At 49.1% G+C, this 22,488-nt stretch overlaps 12 protein-coding genes across 12 annotated transcripts; 3 read left to right on the forward strand and 9 right to left on the reverse strand.

Annotated features, from left to right (window-relative positions):
• Positions 1-2,072: 2,072 nt before the first annotated feature.
• LTR64_007524 (uncharacterized protein) lies at positions 2,073-3,611 on the reverse strand (the record flags this gene model as incomplete). The annotated part of the gene is made up of 2 exons (XM_064901842.1): positions 2,073-3,440; positions 3,495-3,611. The coding sequence occupies 2 exons, from the start codon at positions 3,609-3,611 to the stop codon at positions 2,073-2,075; spliced, it is 1,485 nt and encodes a 494-aa protein (XP_064751521.1).
• Positions 3,612-4,148: 537 nt separating this feature from the next.
• LTR64_007525 (uncharacterized protein) lies at positions 4,149-5,615 on the reverse strand (the record flags this gene model as incomplete). The annotated part of the gene is made up of 2 exons (XM_064901843.1): positions 4,149-5,360; positions 5,412-5,615. The coding sequence occupies 2 exons, from the start codon at positions 5,613-5,615 to the stop codon at positions 4,149-4,151; spliced, it is 1,416 nt and encodes a 471-aa protein (XP_064751522.1).
• A 1,066-nt stretch (positions 5,616-6,681) lies between these two features.
• LTR64_007526 (uncharacterized protein) lies at positions 6,682-7,258 on the forward strand (the record flags this gene model as incomplete). Its single annotated transcript, XM_064901844.1, has 2 exons — positions 6,682-6,854; positions 6,904-7,258. The coding sequence occupies 2 exons, from the start codon at positions 6,682-6,684 to the stop codon at positions 7,256-7,258; spliced, it is 528 nt and encodes a 175-aa protein (XP_064751523.1).
• Positions 7,259-7,816: 558 nt separating this feature from the next.
• On the forward strand, positions 7,817-9,267 carry LTR64_007527 (uncharacterized protein; the record flags this gene model as incomplete). Its single annotated transcript, XM_064901845.1, has 2 exons — positions 7,817-7,882; positions 7,930-9,267. The coding sequence occupies 2 exons, from the start codon at positions 7,817-7,819 to the stop codon at positions 9,265-9,267; spliced, it is 1,404 nt and encodes a 467-aa protein (XP_064751524.1).
• A 294-nt stretch (positions 9,268-9,561) lies between these two features.
• Positions 9,562-10,224, reverse strand: LTR64_007528 (uncharacterized protein; the record flags this gene model as incomplete). The annotated part of the gene is made up of 2 exons (XM_064901846.1): positions 9,562-10,146; positions 10,198-10,224. The coding sequence occupies 2 exons, from the start codon at positions 10,222-10,224 to the stop codon at positions 9,562-9,564; spliced, it is 612 nt and encodes a 203-aa protein (XP_064751525.1).
• An 838-nt stretch (positions 10,225-11,062) lies between these two features.
• Positions 11,063-12,244, reverse strand: LTR64_007529 (uncharacterized protein; the record flags this gene model as incomplete). The annotated part of the gene is made up of 1 exon (XM_064901847.1): positions 11,063-12,244. The coding sequence occupies one exon, from the start codon at positions 12,242-12,244 to the stop codon at positions 11,063-11,065; it is 1,182 nt and encodes a 393-aa protein (XP_064751526.1).
• Positions 12,245-13,176: 932 nt separating this feature from the next.
• Positions 13,177-14,220, reverse strand: LTR64_007530 (uncharacterized protein; the record flags this gene model as incomplete). The annotated part of the gene is made up of 3 exons (XM_064901848.1): positions 13,177-13,344; positions 13,395-14,146; positions 14,205-14,220. The coding sequence occupies 3 exons, from the start codon at positions 14,218-14,220 to the stop codon at positions 13,177-13,179; spliced, it is 936 nt and encodes a 311-aa protein (XP_064751527.1).
• Positions 14,221-14,490: 270 nt separating this feature from the next.
• On the reverse strand, positions 14,491-15,549 carry LTR64_007531 (uncharacterized protein; the record flags this gene model as incomplete). Its single annotated transcript, XM_064901849.1, has 1 exon — positions 14,491-15,549. The coding sequence occupies one exon, from the start codon at positions 15,547-15,549 to the stop codon at positions 14,491-14,493; it is 1,059 nt and encodes a 352-aa protein (XP_064751528.1).
• Positions 15,550-16,425: 876 nt separating this feature from the next.
• Positions 16,426-17,427, forward strand: LTR64_007532 (uncharacterized protein; the record flags this gene model as incomplete). The annotated part of the gene is made up of 1 exon (XM_064901850.1): positions 16,426-17,427. One exon carries the CDS (start codon positions 16,426-16,428, stop codon positions 17,425-17,427), a length of 1,002 nt encoding a protein of 333 aa, XP_064751529.1.
• An 87-nt stretch (positions 17,428-17,514) lies between these two features.
• On the reverse strand, positions 17,515-18,288 carry LTR64_007533 (uncharacterized protein; the record flags this gene model as incomplete). The annotated part of the gene is made up of 3 exons (XM_064901851.1): positions 17,515-17,572; positions 17,619-18,223; positions 18,274-18,288. The coding sequence occupies 3 exons, from the start codon at positions 18,286-18,288 to the stop codon at positions 17,515-17,517; spliced, it is 678 nt and encodes a 225-aa protein (XP_064751530.1).
• Positions 18,289-18,849: 561 nt separating this feature from the next.
• Positions 18,850-19,884, reverse strand: LTR64_007534 (uncharacterized protein; the record flags this gene model as incomplete). The annotated part of the gene is made up of 2 exons (XM_064901852.1): positions 18,850-19,738; positions 19,871-19,884. 2 exons carry the CDS (start codon positions 19,882-19,884, stop codon positions 18,850-18,852), a joined length of 903 nt encoding a protein of 300 aa, XP_064751531.1.
• Positions 19,885-20,439: 555 nt separating this feature from the next.
• LTR64_007535 (uncharacterized protein) lies at positions 20,440-22,468 on the reverse strand (the record flags this gene model as incomplete). Its single annotated transcript, XM_064901853.1, has 2 exons — positions 20,440-21,425; positions 21,475-22,468. The coding sequence occupies 2 exons, from the start codon at positions 22,466-22,468 to the stop codon at positions 20,440-20,442; spliced, it is 1,980 nt and encodes a 659-aa protein (XP_064751532.1).
• Positions 22,469-22,488: the final 20 nt, after the last annotated feature.

The following is a 22,488-nucleotide window of genomic DNA, read 5'->3' on the forward strand; positions in this document are numbered from 1 at the left end:
ACCATCTCCCAGTGTGTCATCAGCCGAAGATAAGTGATCGGCTCAGTTTAAACGAACAGCGTATTCGTGAGTTTAGTAGATACTCTCTCACCTCTCTTTCCAAGAAAAGCTTGTCATGCTGATCTAATTTCCTCCACGCCACGAGGTGACTCCTAGTTGTCGCTCAACTTCTGGCATACCAATAGGATTGAGCATTTGAAACAAAATTTGATCCCCCTTAGAGAGTTCTTTGTCTTCAGGTAGAAACCCAGTAACAGCTCCGAAAGTACAACTATCGGACAGCGTGCCCAGGCTGAGGAGTGATCGAAGACTAGGCGTATTGATTCGGACCGGATCTACTCGAAGTCGCTTGGCGAGTCGCACAAAGTTCCTTGTGCTGCTACTGACACTGAACTGCCACGAATGGATGGAGCTTGCCTTCGATCTTGGCCTCTTTTGTGCAGTTCGCAACACTTCTAAATATCCCTGCGGCACAACCTGGTCTAAATCTGATGGGGCAGTAGCGGTAGACAATTGTTCACGCTCTAGTTCAATCCCTCCTGTCTGGCCCATCTCCTCGCTGTGAGTTATTTCCATGACACAACCCGGAGGTGTCGACCGCTTTGTCGTGTCAACATTCGTTGTTTCGGAGGAGCGATTCTGAGTGGTTGTCAAACGCAGTGAATTACGATCTTCAACTGGTGAGTCTATATTACTGTGCTCAAGCAAATCGTTATCCTCGGTCGTTAGTACAGCCTTAACAGTGGCAGTGGGCCGTATGCTACTGATTTCTAAGGCCTCAGATGTCGGTGGAAGAGCATCCTCTTGATCTGTCCGTTGTATTGTAGGTAGCTGTTCAGACTGGTAGCTTTGGCTATCGGTCAGACCCCATGCTTTGAAGCGTGTGTTCAATGCTGAATAAGTTCCTTGAAAGCCATGTTGCGCATGGGCTACCTTTACAATCTCTTGTCTTGGCAAGCCTTGCCGATTGAGCTCGGTGAGGATGGGTCGGTAGTATTCCCATGCATCTTTACTTAGCCTCTGGCCATAGCCTGGATTCTGAGGGTTGTATTGACGCACTCTCATCGTTGTTGTCACAGCGTTGATTGTCAAATTTGTATCACAGTGTCACTATGCAAAGAGAACGCTGGAAATGTCGAAGTACTTCGAGGGCTTCTTTGGCTATTGATGCCTCGCGTCCATGAAAAACACTCAATGTTGGCCATGACTGCCACCACGAGAAATACATGGCACTCAAATGACATAAGACCATGCTCATAGTGTTGGACTCGTGACCAAGTACGCGGCGACAGGAGAGTGTGTTGACTTGGCACCTAAAGTACTATGAATGGATGTGGAGCCATTTCAGACTTCCGATTCGGGTAAGTCTAATGGAGATTGAGGCTGGGTTTGCTCGACCACATCAGATGGAAAGGCTACAGTACTGCCCAATACCTCGCTGCTGAGAAGTGGTTAGCATGCAGGAGTACTGAATTCATACCAGGTCTCGATTGGCAGGCTTCGCCTCAGCGGCTCGACTCCTGCCATAGAGCCTTGGTATCCAGGCTTCATGCACCAGTCTGTACCACCGTCTCGGTTTACATGTTATTCGTCGACCTTGACTGAATACGAGATGACCGTACCAAGCCTTGGTCTGGTTGGACATGCAGAAAGTCCAGAACATGGAATTTCATAACATTATGTGAAGTTTGGCGAATATTAGTAGGAGAAAGAATTCAGGTGTCGGTGGCATATTGACCTTTATCTACGGATGTATTGTGGAGCAGGTGTAGCGAGGACCGCGATAACTTGATCACTTCACCCCTTAAAAATCGTATTAGTGAACATATCTCTAAAAGTATAAGAAGTTAGTGGTCTCGACAAAGAAGGAACCATAGGCAGATGTGTCGATATTCATGGCATTGCAGGTGGTGATCCTGAATTTATTGGACCTAATCCGTGGTGGCAGCCCCTGTCCGATGCCCTCGCGTCAAAAACGCCTCGTGTCTATCGTAGCTGCTCAGCCATCGCTTCAAGGCCCAGTGATCAACACTTCCATAATGTATTCGAAGACCCGCACAAGGTTTAGATTTCTAATCGAAAAGATCACCCGCCCTTTGCCTGGCACCTCTAATACGAACAGGCTGATCAAACAATTCTTTGCCTGCATTCCTTCCGCCTCCTGCACCGGTTGAGAATCGGTCCGGAAATAACTCCTTTACATTATCTGCTCTTCCTTTGATACTCATGCCTTGACTTGCAGAACCCTTAATGCTGAAGCCATTGCCGTTACCATTCATGTCCACGTCTCGGTCGTTTCCGAATAGCTCCTTTCCAGTATTTGGAGTCTGTTGAGTAACACTCTTAGTGCTATCGAGACTTATGCTCTTTCGACCAAAGCGTTCTGCCAGATCCTCGTTCACTCTGCTGTCGATTGCTCGACTTCGTCTATGGCTTCTAACCGGAGATTGGCTTTGCGCGGCTTTCAGGTCTGCTCGAAGTTGACGTGCTACACCTTGGTTGGCTTCGTAGCTGGTCATGTTGGCGGGTTTGGATGCTAGGGCGTGCTTTTCGCGACGTGAGAAGAGGTCTGGATTATCTGATCGCATGCCTGTGCCGTTCCTGCCTTCCGAGGAGCCGTCGAAAAGTTCTCGGCCTGCATTGTTCTGACGCCTAGGAGGACTCTCGCGATTCCGATAGCCATTTCTCCGCTTACGTGACTGCTTGTCATCTTCGGAGTCGGATACTGGTATTGAATCGGCGTTTGTGACAGGACTGGCACTTCTGTTTCGTGGTTTTGTGATTCTAGAGAAAAGATCGCCCCTTCCGCGCTCTTTTACGGCCTTCTTGTCAGGGGGCGCATCGTCATACATACTAGCCTCGAAGTCATTCGTAGTGTCGGCGTTGTCGTCCTGGTGTCTCCTTCGCTTCAATTCTCTGTCGTCAAATCGTCTTCTCTTGTAGTCTCCTTGATCGCCTTTGGTTTGTCTTTCTCTGCGTATACGTTCGGTGGGATCTGCTTCGGGGTGGAGGAGGTAGTATCTGCTTGCGTCTCGTGCATTCTTCCTCTTCCGATCAGCCATCTTAGCTATTCGCACGGTCAACATGGAGCCAGGATTTATCACGAGCGGTTTCGCAGTCCGCGATTCGAACGGATAAGTCTGGACATCCTCCATTGTGATAGGCTGCTGCACGAAGCTCAACAATGCGTTTCGTGCAAGGGTCTTGTCCTTGTAGACCAGATTGACGGAGGTATCGTCCACCCATTGCACATATGGATCGGCATCTGGAAAGTAATCACTGGCGAATGTCCGAATGTTGTCTGTGGACAAGTCGTCAACACCTCTGACGTGGACTTTCTCCCATTGTGGCTCCTCCAATGGATCTTCCAGGTAGATTGCTGCTACCTCACCCGTGTTCACTGGGTGCCCAGTTGGCACAAATGATGGCTCTTCTCCTTCCTGTCACGTTCGTCAGGCACGATACTAGAGTTTCTTGCTTGGTTGCGGGCATACTTCGAGTATATCCTCTGGGGCTACGGGACCGAGGTCGTCGACGTCCATATCGATGTCGAGGTCCATAGCGTCGTCATTGATGGGTGCTGACACGTTCGCGTTCACGGCAAGAGCCATGATTATGTCGTAGGCAGCTTCGAATGTAGAAGCTTCAGGCTGACTCGTAAAAGCGCAAGACCGAGACTAGCAGGTTCGTTCGTTGATGATACAGCTCGTGAAGTGAATGTGTTGAGTACACTACGTTCAAATAGACATGGAGGTGAAGTGATTGGAAGTTCCGTTTGGTTGTTTGCGCTTACTGAAGAATATCTGAGTTACGTCTCAAGATGGATGAACGAGATGGGCATTTCCACGCCCGCAAGCACGCTCGGAAGATGATCTCACATTTCCGATAAGACGCGCTGGATCCTTTTCTCACGTGAATGTCACCCCTATATCTTACTTGAATGTTTGGATCCATTGTTCAGCAGCGTATCACTAGCCATCCTTCATAACATGTCAAACCTAATCGCTGGATCAGCTATCGGTGTTTAGAGACGAATCGGCTCTTTGGCTGTTTGAGGTTCTATACGTGTCACGTCCAGATTCAGATGATAACAGGGCGAGAACAATGCATGAAGGGCATCACATTCGTGTCTATAAACATACTACCTATCATCGTGCTCCCAATGATTGCAAAGCTAGCTCGAATTCTTTAATGGCGGTGGACACGTCTTCAAAATTGAGCGCACTTATTGCCCACCTAGCATGCTTTTGAGCCATCATCATTGCTTCTTCGTCAACGACTGCATTCGGAACAACTGCTGGTAACGACACAGGAACACGCGCCGGTTGTGAGGGCGCTGAAGGTGGCTGAAAGACGGACGTGTGGGCTGGTGCATTGGATGGTGCAAGCGGAGGAGGAGAATAAGGGCTTGATACAGGTCGTAGTGTATGTGGTGGAATTTGTGGAGGCGCCTGAGGTAGGTTGGTAGGTATGGAGGCGAACGGCACCTGACCTGGTGTCGGTGGTGCTTGAAAAGAGTCTAACGGAGTTTTTGGAGCTGGTGGTTGAGCTTGTGCGAAAGTCGTTGGTGCAGCAGGCAGGCTTGGTTCGTCATCCAAATCTGCTGGCGCGGAGGGTAGATCAATCGAGGAAGCTGGGTCGTGCAGTACAGTCGGTGCCGAAGGTAGAGTTGGTGGTAGATTTGGTTGTGCTTGAGAAGACGTAGGAGACGGCATTTGTGGGAAATAGTTTCCACCAACAGACGACCGTCGATCTGGGCTTATGGGTGAATGTTCCCGATTATTTGTATAGAAGCTTGCTGCATCTCTTGCTAATGGTGAAACGCCAGCACTGACACCCTTCGGGTGAAGAGACTCTTTCGGTGGAGGTACAGAGGATGTTCGAGAGGGGTGTAAGGATTCGTCCAAGTTGGATTGCCTGGCCTGTCTGGCCTGCAACAGATCGGTTTCGTCTGGTGCGTCTATCACGGATGGCTGTCTCTGCTTCGTGCTCCCATCTAAGGCTTGCACCTCTGGATCACTAGGGTCAAGTGGTGGTACTGCCTGCTCAGCTGTAGGCTCTGGCTTGGGATTGCTAAGGTTCGGATCTTCTCCAGCTTTGTATGCATTCAATATTCTCAAGGCGTGATACTTGCTGAATTTGATTTTTTGAGTCACCTCAGCGTCCAAGTGTCCCCATATAGCGAGAAGTTCCAGAAAGGTAGCTGCAGCCAAAAGAGTATCAGCTGTCTGTTTCGTTACTTTGTCTGTGCGCATGGCATTATCGGCTCTGTTGAACGTGTCGAGCCCAAATTGTTCGACGAAGGCTTTGCCAGCAACGTCGTCGGTTATGGTGTCGTCTGTGGAATGCTCATTCTTGAACTGCACAAAAGTGAGCAAGCCGCGCTTCACTCTACGATCCCGTCACGCTACCTTTTCGAGCCTGTCCATGAGGGCTGTAGTGTACTGAAGAGCTGCATCATCGGCATTGTGTGCCTCTTTCTGTAGGATTTGCTGAGCTATCCAGTAGTTGCACCAATATGCTATTGCTGGCTTGACATTCTCCAGCTGTGCAGCTCGAAGCGCATATCGACTGATGTCCAACTTCTTCAACGATGCTGGAACTTGTGCGGCCATGTCTCTACCACTGGCTGCTCGTTTAGTGTTGAGAACGCAAGGAACGGCTGGCTATGGGAGTGTCGCTGTTGCGCTGTTGCTTGTCTCTGCGGGCTCTGCCGCAGTTGTGTATCAGGCATTCGTCATTAGCACGGACTTGGAGCACTTGCTCTCCGTGCTTGGCCTCTGAGCACGTGTTGTGGCCTGGGGTAAATTTGCTCCTCCTTCCGCTTCCTTACTCAGCTACACGCTTTCTCCTTCTACGAACACACCCACCTGGACACGAAGTTCACTACTGATCAGACGCAGTAAATGCTCGCGAAAGGTGTCATTGGGTACTAGGACGTGTCTCGAAACAGAAACAGGACATTCCCGGCATTCTTTCCATACTGGAACTTGAGGATCTGGAAATGACCATCAAGCCAGGTCCCTAGCCAATGCGAAGCTCGACTCACTACGCCATAAAAGTATGACTGCTTTATAGAGCTCTAACTTCCTGCCAACCACCTTTACTGAAAGCTTAACCTGTCACAATGTGGTGAGAATCTAGCCTTCTAGGTTGTTCAGATCAGATTTCGAGCATGACAAGCACATCGATGTTTGCTGCACCGTTGGGAGTGGTATCTCCGAACCCGCTATGATTTCCGAGAAGCTCCGTACACCCACTGGCAACAGCTCTCGAAACCTCGGAATGCTCAAAGCCTCGAAAACCTCAGGTCGTGCAATTCGGAACTCAATTGGCATCTAGACCTAGCGTAACCCCGACTCCCCGCGTTTTGTGCTGCAGGTACTGGGGTAGCTCTTGCTATGCCTGCAGGTACCTACCTTCAAATCGATCAAGACAACGTCTCGATGTCGTAACTATTTGACATCTGTCTCTGATGAGGAGGTAGCTCCAGACCTCCTCGGGTTAGAGCGAAGTCTGATGAGAATCTTGACGAAAATGGGTATAAATACCTGCTCACTACCAGTTTGGTGGCAGACATTATCTCGAGCATAGTATTGCGACAGCTCGTTTAGACACAATAAGTACATTTTCGATACAAATCAGCTCTGTTTTCGGAAATTTTCGTTCCACCATCTCAAGATGAAGTTCTCGATACCCGCCTTCGCGCTGTTCGTCTTCTCTGCTGCTGCTCAGCAGGTCAATCGCACCCAGACCAACGGATGGGGCAGTACACCAGCTCAGCGTCACTATATCAATGCTCAACAGGCACTGACTGTTATCAATGCCGCAGTCAATTTCTCTAATTCGATCAAGTGAGAATACATCAACCTTTGACACAAGCTTTATGTGCTAATATGGTAGTGTTCCCAACGATATCGCAGTCTTCGATCCTTCTTCACAACTCGTGGCATTCTTGAGAATGGACAATGCATATCTGGGTAGCGTCGATATCAGTATGAAGAAGGCTAAGACTGTGACATATTTCAATGGTCTATTCCCGTCCTATGGTCTTTTCAACCGATCTCAACCAGGCGGTGATCTCTTTGGCATCGAGCAAACGAATGGAGGCCTTGTCGTCTTTGGCGGCGGACAACCCATCTTCGATCCAAATGGCTATTTCATTGGAGCTGTTGGTGTGAGTGGCGGAACTGTGCAGCAAGACATTGACACAGCTGTACATGCTGCTCAGAGCATAGGGACAACTATTACTATGTAGAACGATATCACAAGATATGTGCAATACAATTGTATACAGTGGGTAGACTCGACACTTCGTCAACTATTGACCCGAGTGCTTGGCTCTGCATGGTCCTGGAACTCACCCAACTTCGATGCACTAGTTTTGCTACTCGTAGTGCTATCAAATAGGCCAGAAGATGCCGGCATGTATTGTTTAGAAAGTGCTATGAAAGTTTGTGCAGCCACCATGTGAACAGACGGGCCGCTTTGGCGCCAACAGCCTGAACAATTTTGTTTATGCACTTCACGTATACCATTGTTTTTCCATGTCTCTGAATATGGTGTAAACGTATGAATGTCTCTGTTTCTCTGGAAAATCTCCATTCACGTCAACGTCCTTGTAACGTAGACATAATGGCAACTCACTCGAATTACGTGATCAAACAAGATGAACTTTCCACCTCTCTTATCGCCTCCATCCTTTGTCTACGCATTACTGGAACATCATCCACTCGTTGACTACCATCGTGCTTGTACCACTAACAAAACATCAACAGAGAGGTAGGACCAGAAAATCCATACTGTTGAGCAAATAATGGCTAGTAATCAAACATTAGCAATACTCGTGGCGCGCTATCTGAAAGCGAATCACTACAACAAAGTGTGTCTTCAGCACGGCCGCACCAGCTCATGCTAACGACGACCCAGACATTGGCAGCGTTCCTCTTGGAGACAAATCTCGACGACAAAGATGCCATCACAAAGCCCGGCGACTGGACCTTGGAAAAGCTGTTAGAGGAAAAGATACAATTCGACACGAGTCTTAACTTCGAGAGACGAGATCAGGACAACAACCAGGGATGGACTAAACCTGCACCTTCAATACCGCGAGAGCCTGAGATATCAGTCACGAGCAATGTCCTGTGCATCAAAGGCAGTCATCCCTTAGCGACAACAGTCGCCATTTCCACAGCCAATAACACTTGCAATTTCATCCAGACTCGACAACCATATGCAGCTCAAGATGAGCGATCCTTCAAGATTGACAGTCCTATTTTGTCCACCGTCTTCTTCGCTGGAAACTACGTGGCTTCGACGGGCATGTCCGGGAAAGTCGTAATTCACAACGTGAATTCAGGTCAGCTGGTTGGGGAACGTCGTGATCACGGCAAATGGGCAGTTCACATTGCCAGTTGGCAGGATCCTACTGATTCGAGCAGATTTCTGATTGCTACTGCTGGCTGGGATCAAAAGGTCAATCTGTACGCTCTACAATGTGATGCCAGTCAGACACTATCCAACCTGGACCCGCCAGCTCACAGTATAGAGCTACCTAGCAACCCAGAGTCTCTAGCATTTGTCACCAACCCAGACACGAACAATCTCTACCTAATCATTTCACGGCGAGACTCCACCTTCCTCTACTACTACCGCATCGACTCTGCCACCGAGCCATCAAATACTCAACAACCACCCAAACCCCATATCACAATGACCCCAGCAGGCCGCCAAAACCTCGCCCCCCATTCAAACGCCTGGGTCGCCTTCACCCCCTCCGCCCTCGCCCTCCACCCCACAGACCCAACCCTCCTAGCAATCGCAACCTCTCACCTCCCCCACCTAAAAGTCATCATCGTCCGCCTCCTATTCCCAGAAGACACAACTCTCCGCTCAGGCATCGCCCCACAAACAGCCGCCGCAGTCGCTCGCGCAGATCTCGCATTACAGGATCGCGAAGACGCCGCTATAACGCTGCAGGTGAGTACGCAGGCGCCGCAGACGCCGTACTCGACGCCGCAGGTTGTGTGGAGGCCGGACGGGAGTGGTGTTTGGGTTAATGGGGATGACGGGGTTGTGAGGGGGGTGGAGGCTAGGTCTGGGAAGGTTGTGGCGCTGCTTCGGGCGCATGAGGTTGGGAGCAAAGTGCGGACGCTGTGGGCCGGTTATGTTGAGAGTGGGGATGGTGAGCGGCGTGAGGTTGTGATTAGTGGGGGGTTTGATCGGAAGGTGTTTGTTTGGGAGGTCGATATGAAGGAGCAGGAATGATCCTGAGCCATGGATGATTGAGAGGTTATGCTTGTCGGTAGGATTGCCGTGCAGGCAGATTTAACTCATGCTCTAGGAATGTTGTTGTTGAACGCAACGCCAACTTGACCCCTTTGTACGAGGGTTACCAAACTCCCCTTCTTATCTGTAATGCTGCCGAATAGTCGTACCAATAATACCCAGATAACCTCCCTATGCGACAGCTCTATCGCCTTGCGAAGAACATACTCCAACACCTCGACGCCTTGTCTCCTGATAATCATGCATAATTGTCCCGTAGATCAACAGAATATATCAAACAGTATCGTCCTCATAAGTGAACCGCACATCTTTCAACCCTCTCCGACCCCAACCACCCTTACTGCTCCAGCCATCCTTCCCTCGTGGACCCATACTAGCACAGAACTCCCTATCACCCTCAGGTCGCTCGTTCTTGGTATTCCCTGTTAACATCGACTGCAGAGACATGCAAACCGACTCCACAGATTGTACGGGCGACCACCCTGCCGTACCAAGTAGATCCAGGCATATTATTCCATTGCTGTAGATGTGCGGATGTATTGGTATCGGGCGGTGGCCGTTATCGGCTTGCGACTGTGGTTTGGGGTCTTCAGAGGTCAAATCTATTGTTTGCGACTGTAGTTGCAAGGCCGTAGAGGAAGAGGACGAGGACTGTGTGTTCGCGGGCACATAGAGGAACGTGACTTCTGGTGGCTCGATAGGATAGTTCTGGCTGAAGATGAAGACGAGTCTGTAGGTCTGGTTCGCGTATATGGGGTTGCTATCCAAGACTTTGATATCGACTTCCCATGTCTTTAGGTCTTCAGCTTTGACGAGGGTTATGCCTGGTGGTAGTTTCTGGCGGGCTTTTTGGAGTTCCTGAGCAATATATGAGCATCAATGAGGGTCTTTGGAGTGGCCGAGTCTTACCTTGCCTAAACGCTTTGCAGCAAACATCCTGCTGCCGAAAGTATTGGTTGTATAGAGGGTTCGAGGCGGAGTTGTAGGAAACTGGATGAGAGTAGACGTGTTAACTGAAAGGCCGTTTCAAGGTATACCCCTTGTGCAAATATTGAAAGACAAAGGACCAGCAAAGCTCTAGAGTCGAGACATAGATCGAAGGTAACAGATCGAGCCCGTTTGCTCACGAACAATTCCAAGTGAATAGGTAGTCACGTCCTGTGACCTTGAATGATACCAAATGTTTGCCTGCGCTGTTTACCCTGTTCGACGTCAGAGGGGTATGCGGTGCCTATCGATAGCTGGTCTTGGCCCCACCGGCGCATAACTACTCCTCGTTTGTTCCCCTTTTCAGGCTTCAATCTATTCATTGCAAGGCAGTAACTTGACTCTGTCGAGTCATTCAAAGAAGACGCACGAGTTTGTTCGCCTGAAGCCTTGTGATTGTTTTCGCAGAACCAAGCACGCGAGCATCACTTACAATCTCCTTGATACGTTTAGGCAAACAGCGAGAAAGCCTTAATGTCAAGTGCAGGTCACTCATTGAAAGCACCAAGCCGGTATGCAGTCTCAAACACCATATGAGGTATCATATATTGTCGCTCCTTGGGCGGAGAGCCGAAGAGCGCTGCCTAACCTTCTCATCTGGGCAGCTTGAATCGTCTCTAGGAATGTCACCAAAGAAATCCTCACCTTACTAGTATCTCAACAGCCAGTTTTAAAGGTTTTCTCCATTCCAGACCCCAACAAGGATCTCCTCCTAAGTCCTTGTCGTGTTCCATAGATTATCGAGAAGCGTAGAGATGCTGGAAAGGGGTGATCTCCTGCACGCCAGTCATTCCACGACCTTGAAGGGCTCTCCGTTCCTTCTTGAACGATGGTACCAAGCTGCCCAGCCCAATTCCTCACCACTGATATCCAGTTCTTTCATATAGGCCTCCCTTGCTGCATGCATAACTTTGCTCTTCACAATCTTCTCTATATCTGGCCATCTTCTCTTCAGCTCCATGATCTCATCTTTCTCCTCCACCACAATATCATGCACCATCCAGTTCATGTACTCTTTCAGACTCGCTTGTGTAGGGTACATGTTCATCTCCAGCAAGTACTCAAACCCCTGCTTAACTCTTCGAGGTGTCACCCATCTCTGTACGATTTGGTCCACATTTAGTTCTATCTCTTGTTCTTTGGCGATGTTCCGAGGGTCGATTCGATTCTCTTTACCATGGATAGGCCCCTTCGTTTTCAGCCAGCATTTCGGGTCCGCTCGGCCTTCCGGTACACCAGGCTTCCACACGATACCTTCTCCACCAGAGTCTAAAACGCCAAACTTGGCTGCGAAAGGGCAGGATGTCTCAACCATATCAGCATGCATTTGCATTTCAAGTAAGGCAGGATTTGATTCGCTCAGGTCGGCGGTATCGAACTTGACACCAAGACTCCCACAGATGAAGATGTTGTGAATACCAGCATTCACTGCTTGCAAGTCTTTGTACTGAGCATCCTGTTGCCACACACCATTCACAGACGCAGAGAGGACAACGAATCTTTTCGAGAGCTGTGCAATACCTACATCGCGTTGTACTCTCTCTCCAATCCATTCTCCGGCTATTATCATCGGGCAAGTGGTGTCGATCGAGGTAGTTGGATTATGCTGGCGGAATGTATCGAGAGCCCAATCTCTGATGAAGGCGAGGGCACCCGGATACTGTGCCACTTCTCTAGGCCATCCTTGCTGATCCTCGTCCGGAGTGCACAACCGGTTACGCGACTGAAAGCGCACAGAAAGTGGTGCTCGGTCGTTCGAAGTCGCTGTATCGTTTAAATCGAACAAGATATCCGCATGCATTCCGTGCAGTTTGACAGTCCCCTCTATATTGAGTATCCGAGGAAGCTTATTCCGTTCTTTGAGCCGTCGAAGCTGATGAAGGAAGTCGACGTGCTTGCCTGTGATCTTGGGAAACAGTGTTTCTTTTTCTCTTGGGTTTATGACACGCTCTTGGGTTCTGAAGGACATTTTGAATGCTTTGACGGTATACACACCACGTCCAATTCTCTTGACGTCTTCTGGTGATGTACGCTATGAAAGTGGAAAGGTGCAGCGTCCAATTTTCTATACTCGGTGGATTGGACCTCAATCAAGGCTTTGAACTCGTACGAAGAAAGGCAAAGGCAGATCGGTCGCAAAATAACTCTGTAAAAGAGTGTTCGTTGGTGTGCCTCAGAGCGTGATCACTTGATGGTGAATTTGAGCTCTGACTCGAGCAAAAGTGGGAAGTCACTAGCATGCCAACAGTTCAGAAGTGAGCTCTTCGGCTCGGGAGCTGATGAAACGTCTGTTGGCTCAGTGTAGTCATCAACTTCGCCTCACAAGGTAGACTCAGCACCCTCAACGTAAGCTGCTGAATATCCTACGTATGCGATATTGCTTTCTGTGGTGTCTGTGCGAGGAGACCAGCTCCGGCTAATATGGTGTTTCGCTCTACCTGATGAGAGGTCAGCAAGCGGCAGGTAAAGCTCGGCTCTTCTTGAGAATTGATTCAACTCGTTGTGGTAGATTGCACTCCTCTGCATTCGAGTGAAAGCTCAAGAAGGTCAACGAGCAGGCTTAAAATTTGCAACCATTCGAGAATAACCAGGAGCATTGTTCAATGGTGCGTTCAATTTCATCGAGGTTGCCCACCTCGATTGTCAAATGTAGAAATTGTTGCGTTCTTGGGTGTGTGGCAAGAGCCACCTACAGTGCTCATACTTCTCGACTAATCTGTGTCTTGAGCTCATAGCTGGCATTCCTGGTCGAAGCAATTGTTGTTCGTCTACGAAGACTCAGCCGGTTGCTGTAACCTCGCCACCGTTGTTCTTTCTGCTTGTAATATGCTCATATGTTCTAGATTTTCCAGGATGACATATGGTTCCTTCAGGCCACTTGATTATCACACTAACGGCTGCTCAAGACCTAACAGTGTAGTACTTGTCCAGTGCAACAGCTTTAGTCTCACTATCCCACAAGGGATATGCTTTTCCATATTCGGGACGCCGTAAACGTTGCGGAGGGTAAAAGGAGCGCTCGCCTGCTTCAGGTTCGACACACCAGTTCTTAGTACTAAACTTGATTGTCTGAGAAGTCCTTAGTACCTGTGCTGGTAGCCGTAGGTTTTACGACTTACCTGCTGTTGCATTTTCTCCTGATCTGGCGATACGAAGTCGACATTCCACTGCAAAACGCGCTCGTATTTTTTTGGGCCGACTTCGGGATGCATCAGAATGAACAACGGCTTCGACAGAATGTAACTATAGAAGTCCAGATAACGCGCCAGTAGTCCTTGCGTCGCTCGTTGTGCTCGCTTGGTCAACCCTTCCTGGGTGCCTGAAAGACGGCACACCATGCCATAGGCGAACATTACATCGCGTTCTGTCGCGTCAATCGAGCCTCCCATTGCCACTCTGGCCGTCTCCAGAACAGTGAAGGGACAAGAAGGCAAGTGATATGGCACATCGGAAAGGTATATCGTAAGTTTCTGCAAACCCTTCAGTTTGGTCTTGATAGAAGCCCCGGTGGGGAGGGCACCTGGCGCGTGACGTCTCCAATGTTTCAGGTTGTAAAAGATGAGAAGACTTCGAATACACGCCAAACCTTCAACAGTGAAGCGCTTCTCTATCTTGTGCAAGGCTCTTGGCTCGTCCAGTCCGATTGTCGCACCACTCAACAGCACAGATTCAAGTTCCCTGTATTTTAAAAAGTGTTTCGATACAAGCAGTAATGATGTGATCGCATCGACTGAGCCTGAGCCTTCTGCTTCTTTCTCCTTATTTTGTTTTGTCTTAGTGGTTCGTGTGGCAGCATGTCGAGGAATAAATTTAATTGTCGAGTCGCTGAAAAGGTACTCGAGGATATTCTGCCTCATCTCTGCCGGGAGGTCTATGCAGACGGTTAGTGGAGCACCTTCGCTAATATATCAGATCTTGAAACCACATACCATACCAAGTAGTCATCGTGAACAACGGTTGAGCCACACACAGCTTGCGGTTGGTTGTTCTTCGAGTCGCTGTGACTTAGTACAAAGGCGATATATGCGGAGAAATTGACGTGCGGTAGTAGGCGATTGAAGTTGTCATTGAGGATCTCGAGTTGGAAGGCAGGTGTGCTTGGGCTGAACATGTAAAGAAGGCACGCTTCAGGTTCCCAACAACCTGACTTGCTGCATCCTTTTCAAGTTAGCAAACCCTCACTTCTGCTTCACTGTGCTATCCAGAGTGTGGTATTTACTCCAGTCTTTTTCTAGAACCTGTGATATACACCTTGCTGTCTCCTGCCTTGCACACTCTGATCAGCCATGAATCTCCATTCTCTGCCTGATATGCTTCGGCAACCAACTTGCTAGAGCCAACTATCGGCCTCTTGAATTGCACCTCTACTACCAAAACTGAACTCTTTACCTCCTTCACCTCATGCTCGGCAGAAGACGGTATTGCTTGCAATGCCCAAGCAAAGGCATGATTACCATGTAGCAATCGATCAGGAAAGCCCAGAACTTTAGCTGCAAGTCTCGAGCTATGAATCGGGTTATAGTCCTTGCACACATACGCCCACATCATAGTCAGCTCTCTGGCAATGCTGAAAGACTTACTAGGACAGTCATCTGGCCAAGAATCTTGAGACGCGGACAAATCGCTAGCTCTCGACTGGTCAACACCCCTCTTGAATCTCATGAACTGCAAAGTTGTGAAAACTTGCCTGAAAATCACAACATCCTCCTCTACATCCACCACCTCAACTTCCAGATCAATCTCCAGCCCTCTTTTCACCCTGCGAGCCACAGGTACCATTCTCGCTCGTGCCTCGTATCCCACGCGATCAAGCATCCTCTCCATACTGCACATATCAAACCTCAACAACTCAAATCTGTTTTTGACATTAACAGAACCTACAGGCCGAACAGGACTCCTGTGATGCGCAAGCAACAACAGAAATGCAGGCTCACTAAACGCCGATAAGATCAAGCACAACTGCTCATGACGCTGGAAAATCTCTTTGTAATCAGTCTGTCCCACGGCCGTAGCATATTTCCGTAAATCACGTTCTGCGATGCGCATCGGCATCGACAATCGCAGTTCAGGCAGGACATATTCTATGTCGTTATCAGCAGTCTTCCCGACCTCGAACTTGGTTTCCCGTCCAAGTACAGCAAGTATCTGACGAGCCACAAAGATCACGATGATTTGCACTACCTCGATGATAGTAAGTTCTTGAGGGAAGAACTCGAGCAACGTGTCATCCTTGCAGATTCGAAGAGGCTGCAAGCGCCGCGATAGGAAGAGCATGCTGGTCCGTAAGCATGAAGAGGAGGATGTGCAGCAGAAGGAACCACGAACTGAAGTCAAGCAAGTCCTCATAAGACCACGTTCGTTTCGCGTTTCACTCCACCTCAAACCGCACATCCTGTAAGACGTCTCTCCGGCGTGCTCCGGGGCATTCTTATAAACTCAAATGCATACTGCCTGACGCCATAGCAAGCATCCATTTCACAAATTATGTCCTCGATTACTGTTTATATACTAGTGGCAAGATGAAAATATGACAGTGCATATCGTAGATAGTAAGCGAGCATTACTCAGCTTGAAAGCATTGCATACCCTGTACTGCCTGGGATTTTACGTGATCCATGTCAGTTGTGTAACCACACCAACCCTTAATTATGGACATAAAAGATGCATACGACATGGGTTATGCAAAGTTGGCAGTTTGCAAGTAAGTAATCGTGAAATTGTTCTCCTCGCTTTGTAGTCTGTATAAGGCGTATGAAGTACGCGCCACTGCGAATATACTTGCTTATGCTTCTTATGCTGAAAACATCCTTGCGCATTCTCGTATAGAACTACATAGAGCTCGGTATAGGCTTTGAAATCTCTCAGCCGGGCATCCACTAAACAGGCAGATATCTCAAGTAGGCGAAAAATTCATGCATGGCATAACAATCCCTGGATGAAATACTATACGATTCCATGTAGCGTCATAGCCACTCTTGATTATCTTGTGTTCTGGTGTTACCTTGGTGACAGCGGCGGGTGTGGCTCTATAAAGCCTTCGTGATTCATGATTCTGTTCTTTATACATCAACCTCAATCGTCAACAGCTGCATATCTCACAACTCAACACATAGCACCAAAGTTCAACGACAACCTTCGAGCAGAAACACCATGCCGTCCATCACAGCATTCAAGGGTTCTGATGAGGGGCAAATTGTGGAGGCCAGTGTTGACAAGCGTGATCTGCAACCAGATGAGGTTCTGCTGAAGATCACTCATTCTGGTCTGTGTGGAACTGACGTCCACTATAAAAATGTTCCGATGGTGCTTGGCCACGAAGGTGTTGGTGAGGTTCAGGAAATAGGCTCGAATGTGACGCTTCTTAAGAAAGGCGATCGAGCAGGCTTCGGCTACAACCATTCCAGTTGTCTTTCTTGTGCCCAATGTCTTTCTGGCAACGATATCTTTTGCCCTCAGCGCCAGCTGTATGGTGAGGCGGATCTCGATCAAGGCAGCATGGCCAGCCACGCAGTATGGAAAGAATCGTTCTTGTTCAAGATACCGGAGAGCATTTCAAGTGAGGATGCGGCACCGTTGCAATGCGGTGGCATCACTGTCTACACTGCCTTGCAGCTGTATCCTGTCAAAGCGGGCGAACGAGTTGGTGTGCTAGGCGTAGGTGGTCTGGGTCATCTGGCTATCCAGTTCGCAGCTAAGATGGGCTGTGAGGTTGTGGTCTTTTCAGGCTCGGACTCGAAGGAGGAGGAGGCGATAAAACTTGGTGCCAAGGAGTTTTATGCGACAAAGGGAGCGACTGAATTGAAGTTGAAGGATGGCAAAGGCATCGACAGGCTCCTCGTGACCAGCTCAGCGCAAGTTGATTGGAACCTATATCTGAGTGTCATCAACCCTCGAGGCGCAGTCTATCCTCTGAGTGTGTCATCAGATGACCTGCGAATGCCGTATATGCCGCTGATCTTGAACGGCATCCGAGTACAAGGCAGTGTAGTAGGCAGCAGAGGTATTCATCGGGAGATGTTGGAATTTGCTGCTGCTCAGAACATTAAGCCAATTGTTCAACTATTTCCAATGAGCAAGCAGGGCATCGAGGACGCCTTCCAGGCCTTGGAGGATGGCAAAATGAGGTACCGAGGTGTATTGGTAGCTCAATAGACTTATCTCATGTACCAACGATGCACTTAGCGGCATTGTCGAAATGCTGTTTTCGCATATATTCGGTTTTATTTGAAGCGAGTTGAATCAGGTGTTGTAGACCAGAAAATTCCTAAAGTTGTCCCAGTGGTCACAGTTGACATAGCTGTGGCACATTAGCACGGATCACCCACAACAAGGCCATTACTCACATGTACTTCATACTGCTCTTGAGACTCGATTGTATACTCTCGGGCTGCCACCTGAACACGTACATGACGAGGGCCCAGCTCAAACTGGCAAAAACTGGCCAGGCGTTCCTCTGGATCAACTCTTTCGTAGCTGGACTGAACCTCTGGGTAAAGAGAGTTGGTGTAGGAGTAGTAGATGTGTATGCGGGCGATTCTATGGAGAGCTGGGCCAAAGCTAGCACGACTCTCGCAAAGACGTAGATGACGATCTGTTGCTTGATGCTGTTGTAATTTCGTCCGAAAACATAATAACCTCCCAGACCACCAGCGAAGAATGTATCATACGGTCCTTCCTTTCCTGGGTTGTTGGGGTTGATGAGGGACAACACCAGCATAGCTGTCTTGTATATTGTTGCAAATCTGGCAAGGTTCATGGCATGCTGTCGAGTTGCCTTGAGCACAAGGCCAACCTTCTCACGGAAGCTGCCAGACCGGAACATGAATACCATCACTAGAGCGTGAGGGAATCGGACTTTTGCTCCGTACACAGCGCCATTCCTTGCAGACTTCAGGATCGCGAGAAGAGGGTACAAGGACGGATTCATGACAAGCTCGTTGAGCTTTGCCTGAACACAAGTCAGTCAGTCAACCCTGCGATAAGCTTCTGTAGACTGACCTCTATAGCCTCCATCTTTGCAGTCGCTGAGAATGACACGAGCACGACACGTCCAAGGGATCAGAAGGGCTTGCGCAATGCTCAGCTACTCGTTGTAAATGACACGGGAGGAGATGGTCCAGCTTAGCAAGTGACGTGAAGGACAAGACGATGGTGTGAAGCAATTCTATATCTTTCAGTAGCAGACAACAACGAGATCGACAGGAAGAACATGTGCAATAGTCATGGACACAGTCCTGGACTCGTGGAAGAAAGGAATGACATCTGCATGTGCTCAGGCTTGTGCCGGTCGTGCTTTCCCCACGAAATGCGAGCCGAGGCACTAGAAGAATGCGCACGAAATAATTACTTGCCACTCACAAGGTTGTCAAGGCCCTATGTAAGGCAACTTGTAGCAGTCTAGAGATAGAAGATAAGGATGCACGAAACGGTTCATAAATCGGCTTCCCTTTAATTGCTGCAGGAAGACATCAGATCTATGAGAATCTAAACACACGAAGCAACGCAATCCTTTGCAAAACCTTCCTGATGGAGCTGCTGAAAAGCATGGGTCACACTGTTCAACCTCTGGCCCAGCTAATAGTAGTAATCTTCAGGAGCTCTTGACTCGTAACGTGCATAGGGATACTCAACGATATGAGTCCGCCGACAACCAGGAGTGCTGCTTTTCCTCCTCCGACCACTGAGGAATATGCGCTGGAACAATAGCGGTATGTCCTCGTTGTATTCATGATGCCACACGACTCTGGGATAGGATGGACGTCTTCTACTGTGGCAGTCAGAAGTAGGCGAGTAGACATAGTGCCTGTAGTGATCCGAATGTGGAATCGAATAATCTGGTCGACGGTCCTCGTAGTGGACGTGGTGGTTATGAATTGGAGGTCGACGAGCTTTATGGTGATGTTGCTTGTGATGATGGCAGTTGCAAGCGTGGTCCCGATGCTCAACACCCTCTGGTCTCACAAAGCTTCCTCGCCGTTTCTGAGGTTCAGCATCGATGATCTTCGGTGGCGGTGTAGCGCTCTCCCCCTGCCTCTTTCCGTAATGGTAACGTCGAGGCTGTCGAAACCCAATTCGTTCTCGCTGTTCTCTTTCCTCAACCTCTTCGAGCTCTGCCTTCAGTTGAGCAATGCGTGCGTCTAGCGCGGCCTCTGCTTGTCCGAATTTCGTGTCTCGTTGACCGTTGCACCGTCTGGCACATCGCGAACACATAACTTCGACTTTGACTTCTTTCTCACGGTTTCGCACAAACTCCTTGGCCTTGCCGTATCGATGAATGTATAGATGGCCAGGCTTGACAAGAGATGGATTTTCGACAGGAATTAAGTACTTGAACCTGGGCCTTCGCTCGTCTGCATGTGTATAGCTTGTTTGACCCAACACTCCCATTTCGGCATCCGTTCGACAGTTTGACCGCCACCGTTTGGCTTCGTGAAAACGAACGGGGTATGCCATGTTTGCGAATCTAGCAGTCAGTGAGACCCGAAGCAGGAAAAAATCGCTTTCAGATCGAAAGTCTAGAGCTTAACTTGATAACACGTCTCAGGGCACAATCACGGAGACATTCCAGACATAAGGAAAGCCGTATTGGTCATACTTGTAGAGCAACATGGCTGGACAATAACTGTGCAGCCAGTTCGAAGTGTTGCGCCACACGACGACGGTGCTACTGTTAGTATTTAGACATGGTGTGAAGAGTGACAAGCATTCACTGTAGAAAGACGTCACCCGGACGAATCATCGAACGAGGCATCTGACAACCGACATCGTTTGACTATATGTTCAAACGACAGTGCGAGAATTGGTGTGCATGCGAGGTACCTGACGAATCATTGCATCCAGGACGCCTTCGATGTGATGGAGGAATAATGAGTGTCTCTTCATAGGTGAAAGTTGAAGAGCATGAGGAGTAGTGCGTTCGGACGAAACTTTTTCCGATCCTGCCTGTCGAATAAACTTGTAGAACATAGCACACAGCAAAGTAACAACCATCTGTCGATGCTACGACACCTTGTAATGCAAGGGTAGAATCCGAGAAGCAGCTCAATTAATGATAAAGCTTTGAGTAGCGAAGAAGAATGTGCTCCACCACCTTTGCGCCGTACTAGTAATCATCGCGGGACTTGATGTTTCAACAGCCCATAACCAATATCCAGGATCACAGCTTCAACTCCCATCGTCAATACTGCGCATGCGCCTCCTACGACTCCTTTGACTAGCCTTGATAGCATCATGTGTCAATATGGACTCTGGTAACTCAAACTCCGTTTCCTCAAATTCCGGGAGTTCCTGTCCAAAGGCATAGATCTTCCGTCCACGATTCCGACCAGAGACAGCAGCGTCGCGAATATGACGCTTCTCGAAGAAGGACGTGAATGGTTTCCTGGAAAATTCTGGTAGTAGCGGGATTGGCAAACTGGTCGGAACAGCATTTGCCTTGTGACGGTGCACACTGGCTGATTTAGCCTCTTCAAGAAGCTGCTGAGAGGCCAAGGCGTCGATTTCGCTGGAGTCAGGAACTTGAGCAGACACAGACGACGGCCTACTGTTCGCCCGACTGCTGCGACTCTTGCTGGCCAGGCCGTTCTTGATTCGTACTCTTGTCCTGGTAGCAGCGGTGGAAGACGAAGCTTTGTCGTCTCCTCGACTGCCGTCAGCCGATTCAGATGCTGCTTCGGCGCCCTCAAGCTGGAGTTGAAGTTTCTCAAGTTTTCGGCGCTTTTCTTCTTCTTTCCATCGCTTGAATTTGGCGATCAGAGCTTGAGTTTCTCGTATGAATAGTTTACGTTTAGCCTCGAATCGTTTCTTTTCCGTGTCTGTTATGCCGCTAATTCCAAGTGTTTTCAGCCACTCAGGACCACGCAGCTCTTCCAGAAGACGTTCCAGCTGATATTTCTCATGTTGTGCACGCTCCTTGTCGCCATTCTTCATCTGCTTCTCGTGTCTCTCTGCTTTCTGATGTGCTTTAAGGTATATGGCATCCGAAAGTGGATCCACAAGTGGTCTCGTGGATGTCAGGTGCTCCTCGAGATCAATCGTTTCGGCGTTATGAGGAGCTTGAAGAGATCTGAAATAGTCGGGCCGTGGCGGCGCAGGCACGAAATTTGGTGTATCGTCGACGAGCACGATGGGTGTCTTGGCAGTAAGAAGGTCTATGGCTGTCAGAGCTTGAACTAAGTGATGTTGCGGGCTTGTGCTTACTCGGATCAACGGGTTCAAGGCTCAGCATATCATCAAAATTCGGGAAGTATTGAGCCAACTCGGTCTTGGACCTAGTACTGCCATGTTCCGACCTGAGGATCCTCTTCTCTTCCTGTTGTAGATGCTTTTTGACAACCCTCTGAGCCTTTTCTTCTATTCTCCTAAACTGATCGTATTGAGGCCCATAAGGCGGAGAGTTGAGCGGACTGTTACTGACGCTGCTATCGTGTGTGAGAAGTGATGGTGGCTGTACGGTGGTATGGTTATACGACACCTTGCCGTGGTTCGCAGGTTGGACGTCTGGCACGGCTCTACCACGCAAAGGGATGTGCACTGGGGAAGGACCTGTAACACTCCCTTTACTCAGCCGTCGACGTTTCTGTACACTCTCACGATCCGAGACTGAAGCTATCCTGTTCCTTTTCGCACGCGATGAGCCAGCATCATCGTGCTGCCGGGAAAGAGACGTGTCGGTATTGTGGTCATTGATAGTATTTGGTGTCACTGGACTGCTGGATTCAGGCTGTGATGGTGACTGCAGCAGTTCTTGGTCGCTGCGAAGGTTAACACGCCCTCGTGACCTCGAGCTGACCACCATATTACTGTCTGTTGTAATCGGATCATGTTTCCTGTTCGAGGATGGCTGTTGGCGCCTCGTCAGCGTCAGCTCAGTTGTTCGAAACACTGAGATCATGGGTGCGTCTGCAGCGTCAAGTGCGGGCAAATGCAGCTGATTTCGCGGTGAAAGGCCGCCCAGAGCACTTGCCAATTGGCCGCGATAGGCCCGCTTGTAGCCTCCCCAGCCCACTAAATGCTCGAATGCCTGGTGCTTTCTCGGAGTCGGGTGGACGTGTATCAAATAATCGAGTTGAAGCTGTCGCAGGAAATCTACACAAGAAGTGGTTGACTCTTCGAACCTGGAGATGTTTACAGCAGGGTAGAAGTAAACAACATGGCCAAATGAACTAAAAGTCGTTTGCGATTTGTGATACATTGTTACATAGGCTAACACGG

The sequence above is a fragment of the Lithohypha guttulata genome (assembly GCF_036872675.1).
Source record: "Lithohypha guttulata strain CCFEE 5908 chromosome Unknown scaffold_6, whole genome shotgun sequence".
NCBI lineage: Eukaryota > Fungi > Ascomycota > Eurotiomycetes > Chaetothyriales > Trichomeriaceae > Lithohypha > Lithohypha guttulata.